This window comes from Protomyctophum parallelum, assembly GCF_964188405.1.
Source record: "Protomyctophum parallelum genome assembly, chromosome: 14".
Lineage (NCBI taxonomy): Eukaryota > Metazoa > Chordata > Actinopteri > Myctophiformes > Myctophidae > Protomyctophum > Protomyctophum parallelum.
In genome coordinates this window covers 36,439,800-36,445,928 of record NC_139709.1, presented here as the reverse complement: position 1 = coordinate 36,445,928, position 6,129 = coordinate 36,439,800, and the positions used below count along the sequence as shown (strand labels likewise).

General features: G+C 42.8%; 1 protein-coding gene across 1 annotated transcript; it reads right to left on the bottom strand.

Annotated features, from left to right (window-relative positions):
* Positions 1-3,789: 3,789 nt before the first annotated feature.
* LOC310871285 (E3 ubiquitin/ISG15 ligase TRIM25-like) lies at positions 3,790-5,352 on the bottom strand (the record flags this gene model as incomplete). Its single annotated transcript, XM_083782770.1, has 1 exon — positions 3,790-5,352. One exon carries the CDS (start codon positions 5,350-5,352, stop codon positions 3,790-3,792), a length of 1,563 nt encoding a protein of 520 aa, XP_083638896.1.
* Between the last annotated feature and the right edge of the window lie 777 nt (positions 5,353-6,129).

The window sequence follows — 6,129 nt, the reverse complement described above, 5'->3', positions numbered from 1 at the left end:
ATTTGTATTTATTACTACAAAACAAAAACATAAATTAACCACTTCAGCCCTATAGATTTAGCAGATCTTCAGAAGCTCACAATGTGTCATGATGTGACCCCTTGTGAACTTGTAGATCTGCTATTTTTCAAAAGATTATAATACATTTGAAAACTTGAAATGGGGCAGTCTGCACAATGAGTACTTTTACTTTTGGTTCTTTAGGTACATTTTGAAGCCAATACCTTTGTAATTTTACTCAAGTAAATTTCCAGTAATTTTTACGTTGTAGTAGTATATTTTTACTTACTGAAGTAAAACATTTCACTACTTTTTCCACCACTGCGTGCGTGTGTGTGCATGGGTGTCTTGGCAGTAGATCTGAGAGCAGCCTGAAGGGATGAGTCATCATTCCTAAACAATTCCACAACGTTTTCCTTTCTCTCCCACTCGTTCACTCTATATTCTTCATACCTCTAACTCACTCTGTCTCTCACTTTCTCTTGTTCCACCCTCTTCCTCTTCCCCTTCTCCTTCTTTTATTCTCTCTCTCTTATATGGAGGTCTTTAACCCATTCTGACCTGAGATCAGATTCTAGAAATGTCTATTACATCCTGACAGTTTCATTATTAATCCATTCTGACCTGAGATCAGATTCTAAAAGTGTCTTCGATTTTTCAAAAATAGCAGACCTACAAGCTCGTATCGCGCCACTCGGTGGCGCGATATGAGCTTGTAGATCTGCTATTTTTCAATAGCTGAAGCACGACATGATGCCGACACCAAAATGGGTGCCCGGTCAGAATGGGTTAAGTACGAGGCCTAAATTGGTTGAACTCTGCTAATAAACAAACAGCAACGATTTACACTTGGCCACTGACATTATGTGATTGTATACACGATTGTTACATATTTCAGCAGGTCACCAATTTCACCGTAACAGCACCATGCTGGAGTGAGCGAGTGTGAGCGAGTGGCCGAGATTTAAGGTATTGGAATTTGGCTAAAGGGACTCTGGACCTTTCCTCCACCGAGTCCACTCGAGTCACAACTCACGACGAGTCACTGCAATGAAATAAAGGTATTATACGCATATTATGAGGAGCCCATCCACATTAACATTATAGAGCTGTCTGGCGCTTATAGACAGCCATCTTGTTACTGTAAGTAACGGAGTGCATCTGATGCGCCTAGCTCTCGCAGTGTTTTCTGTCTATCAACAGTATATCAACCTCAGAATTGATATCCCTCCCACACTTGGTCTTGACTTAGACTTGCTTTAGGTGGACTTGACTATAACACTATACCAATTTAATACAGCTTTTACCTGTGGAACCACCCCAAACTATACGTTGTACAATCCTCAGGGTAAATGGAACTAGCTATACATGCAGACCCACAAAATCATCAAGGACCCCTAGCGGTCCGCGGACCACTGGTCTCCGCCAACATGAATATTACCTGTCCCGCAAGATGATTTAATCACGTATTCCAGAGGGTTGTTGTAAACGTGCAATCTGATTGGCTGGAAACACAAATTCCCAGTTGCGCTTAAAGGAAAGGTATGTGTGCAAAACAGTTACTTGTTGAGCCTTGTCCTAGTTTTTAAGGGACGTTTGTTGTCCTTGCTTTTTAAGGAACATTATGTAATTTAGATTGGCTTTTCCCAGGCCTCCAGTTCTGTTGAATGTATAATGTCCAGACCTTGGGGATGTCAGCTATATATGTTGTGAATACACACAACAGACATCATTCCAATATTGAATAACCTTGCATTCCAATAATGAGTAACTACACAGCCTGTGAAACTTCCAGCTTGGTGGCCTTTTGGTTAGACTACACCGTACTTATTCTGTCTCGATTGATGCTATACTGATTGTCCGAGATGAAGACATATCATGGTCCCTCGTTCTCAGAGGTGGGAAGTAACTAAGTGAACTAAGTGAGTTTCCAAATTTCAGTATATTTTACTTCTACTACGTCTCAGAGGCATATATATACTTTTACTCCACTACAATAATATGAACACTTTAGTTAGTTACTATATGTAGTTGAATATACAAAACATGCATTACCCACTTGAAACTTCAGCCCTACATACAGTTTCGGCCCTTTGAAAATAGCCGATCAATCTACTGTACCAGCTGGGGGCTTGCTATTTTCCATCACTCAGCGAGCTTGCTGATTGATGGGAAATCTTACATAAACATTCTTAACAGACAGTTTCTTTGCCGCCTATGTAAATTAGCTATAGCTACCTTTCATATTAATTTTATATTTAATAACAACATTTAGTTTTCTGTGTTGTACTGAATGACATAATTATGTTTTTGTTCCAAAGATGAAATAATCAAATATCGCAGGGAGATTTGGTTACAAGTCAGTTTCCCAAACTTGTTGTGGTGCACCCCTTGTGCGTGAGCGCCCTCTAGGGGGTGCGTGACATGAAAAGTGTAATGGCGGTTCTATGGTGCACTGAATAGCTCAGAAATGATTTGGGGCGACCCTTCGTCCTCATCCTCGTGTGTGAGATAAGGAATGGAATTATATTATTAATGTGGATGGTGGTGGGGGGGGGGGGGGGGTGTCAGGACATAACAGGTGGTTCACAGATAAAAAAGGTTTGGGAACCGCTCTCGATGCCCAATTGCCACGGGTGTTCATTTTTATTTATTTTTTACATTTTCAAATACTTCTGTCATTGATACAATTGTATGTTTCTTTTCTTTTTTTCCCTTTTTATAAAGCCTCTGCACAACACAATATCACGTCTCGTCTTTGACCCATAATCATAATCATGTTTGTCGTTTGTACTGGTTTTTAGTCATTCCACATTTAATGTGTTTAGAAAGAATCATTGAATATTTCATTTCCGGGGTATTTGTGAGGGGCGCTCCGTCTGGCATGTTAAATTGCGTCATGGTAGCCAAGTCTATGGACTTTTAATTGTTTGTTTAGAGCACTTTAAAACAGTGTGGCAGCCAAAACTATGGACTTTAATGTTTGTTTACAGCAGTTAACCAAACATTGAGGTCTTGTGGCAGCCACAGTGGGCGCCCCTCACTTCACACAAGTGTGATTTTCCTATATACAGCTTTTATCCCCAAACATCTCAATATTTGTCATCGACAATGAAAGGAGAAATTAGGTAAAATGTCCGCCAAATATGACGTAAATTTGTGGCAACACAAACATTAAATGCCATTGACAATGAAGGGAAATTTTACGTCATATGTAGACAAACCAATCACATAATTCAGTTCAATTAAGGAGAAATTAGGTCATATGTGCTTCAAATATGACGTAGATTTTGTCCCAACACATCTCAATATTTGACATTTACAATGAAAGGAGAAATTAGGTCAAATGTCCGCCAAATATTGTGGCAAATTTGTGGCAAACAAACATGAAAAAGCCATTGACAATGATGGGAAAATGTACGTCATAATGAGAAAATTGGCGAATCAATCACATGAATTAAGTTGTTCATGAGATGATGTATAATGATAAGAGAGCCCCTCACTTCACACAGGTGTGATTTTTTGTTAAATAAATGATTGTGTTCCCTAAGACAGTGGCTCTCAAAGTGGGGTCCAGGGACCCCCAGGGTTCATTGAGAGGGTTCCAAATAGACCCGTACAGGTCTGTAATTCAAATGGATCTGTAAGGGTCCATTTGGTCCACTCTAAAATTCAAAGGTTTGAGAAGCACTGCCCTAAGGCACATTCATCTAAACATATTTCTACTAGTGCCCAATCTCGCTTGGCTGGGACTCTGGTGGTGGCACTGTACCTTGGGCTAGGGCTGTACTAGAGGTCACATAACTCAACATTGGATCCATTGATTGGTGGAAGCCAGAATCCAGCATAGAGCGGGGAGGTGAATGTGGTCTGGACTCTGTGGAGGAGAGTCATGGTGTCAGAGACTCTGTAAAAAGATAAAGTACCCGCACTGTGATCCAGGTACACTCCTACTCTGGAGGACACAGGACCTGGGATGAAAGTACCAGTGTCATTGTGTCTGAAATCGTAAGATCTCTTATAACACATTAAGGACCAAGATTTATCATTCATTCCAAACTGACACTCATAAACGTATCCTGTTCTGCTGATATCTATATACGATACTGCTATATCAACACGTTGTCCAAGCATCTCTACTTCCCAGTAACAGCGTCCAGTCAGACCCGCTCTACCCAGAACCTGACAGACTTCAGTGAATCTTTCTGGGTGAGGCTGATATGATTGTTGTTTGTCGATCCATGTTACCTTTTTGTTCCCTTTAGACAGAGACAAGTCTGTATTTGCAGTGTTTGGATCCAGTGTGATTGGACATGAATATATTATGAACTCCGCCCTAGTCTTGGGTTCTGGTGCTGACAATAATAGACCATCCAACCTAATCACTGTCTCTGAGACCATTGTTCCTTCCTCTTTATCTTTAGGAATGTCCTCTAGTTGGTCCCTCATCTTTGCCACAGCCACAGTTACATCTTCAAAGTATCTCATAGGACGGACATTGCTGCTGTCTGGGTGTGTGGACGCAGTGAGGGAGGTGTAACATTGTAGAAAATGGATATGGTCCTCTACGTGTGAGATGTGCTCCATCTCAGCATGCCTCCTCCTCAGTTCAGTGAGCTCCTGCTCCACACGGTTCCTCTGTTCTTCAGCACGACCGGCTTCGTTGTTCAGCCTGTCTCTGATCAGGGCAAACACCTTAATGTCCTTCTCCCCCTCATGGATTCTCTGCTGGAAGTTCTTCTGGCTCGTATCAAGTTCTCTCTGTTTCTCAGTCCTTTCAGCTGCAGCTGAGATCATATCATGGCCTTTGTGTTCTTCCACAGAGCACAGATAACAGATACACTGCTGATCAGTACGACAGAAAAGCTTTGCCACCTCATCATGAAGAGAGCAGATGTTCTCTTGGAGCTTGCTGGAGGCTTCAATCAGCTTGTGTTTCTTAAAGGCAGGCGATTGATAGTGAGGCTGGAGGTGAGTGTCACAGTAAGACACCCGACACTGAAGACAAGTCTTCACAGCTTTCAGTTTTCTCCCAGTGCAGAAATCACAGGGCACATCTCCAGGTCCAGCATAGCAGTGATCAGTAGGAACACCTTCATGGAGTCTCGTCTTCTTCAGTAAATCCATGATGTCCGCCAACATGTTGTTTTTCTTCAGAACAGGTCTTGGGTTGAATGTCTGGCTGCACTGTGGACAGCTGAATCTCCCTCGTTGGTCGTCCTGGCTCCAGAATCCCTCAATACAACCACTGCAGTAGTTGTGTCCACAGGGAACAGTCACCGGATGCCTCAGTAGGTCCAGACAAATGGAACAGCAGAACTGTCCCTGGTCCAACTGATAGTGTTGTGCCATTCAACAGCCAAAATAATCCCATTAAGGATGCCAACTAATCTAACAATGGAAATTGATACTTGATAGATCAATTTATTGGCAAAAGTATGACGTTGCATTGTGACGTGATTACGTCATTACACCCACCCAATAATGATTACTTAAAATGGTACCAATAAAACTCACTGAGACCCAATGCATGCCCCATCCAGTTATCCAATACCCGTTGTACCCATTGTCAGTGTCCATTATGGCCATATGGATATCTCTGTGTCTGTCTGTCTGGACCGGTTCGCAGCCGAGTGTACGGCGGCTGTGATGCGGATCAGAGTCTCCAAATCTGAGGACCGGTGGATTGTGCAGTCCGGGTAGGGAATGAGACATTACCCCAGGTGAAGAAGTATCTCGGGGTCTTGTTCACGAGTGAGGGGAGGACGGAGAAGGAGATCAGCCGGAGAATCGGAGCGGCAGGATCGGTATTGCAGTCGCTGTACCGCACTGTTGTGACGAAAAGAGAGTTGAGCCAGAAGGCAAAGCTCTCTGTCTACCGAGCAATCTTTGTTCCTACTCTCACCTATGGTCATGAAGTGTGGGTCATGACCGAAAGAATAAGGTCACGAATACAAGCGGCCAAAATGAGTTTTCTTCAACGGGTGGCTGGCATCTACCTTAGAGATAGGGTGAGAAGTTCAGTCACACGAGAGAGACTCGAAGTAGAACAGCTGCTCCTTCGCCTGGAAAGGAGTCAGCTCTGGTGGAGCTGTTGCCCCCGCGACCCGACTACGGATAAGCAGTTGA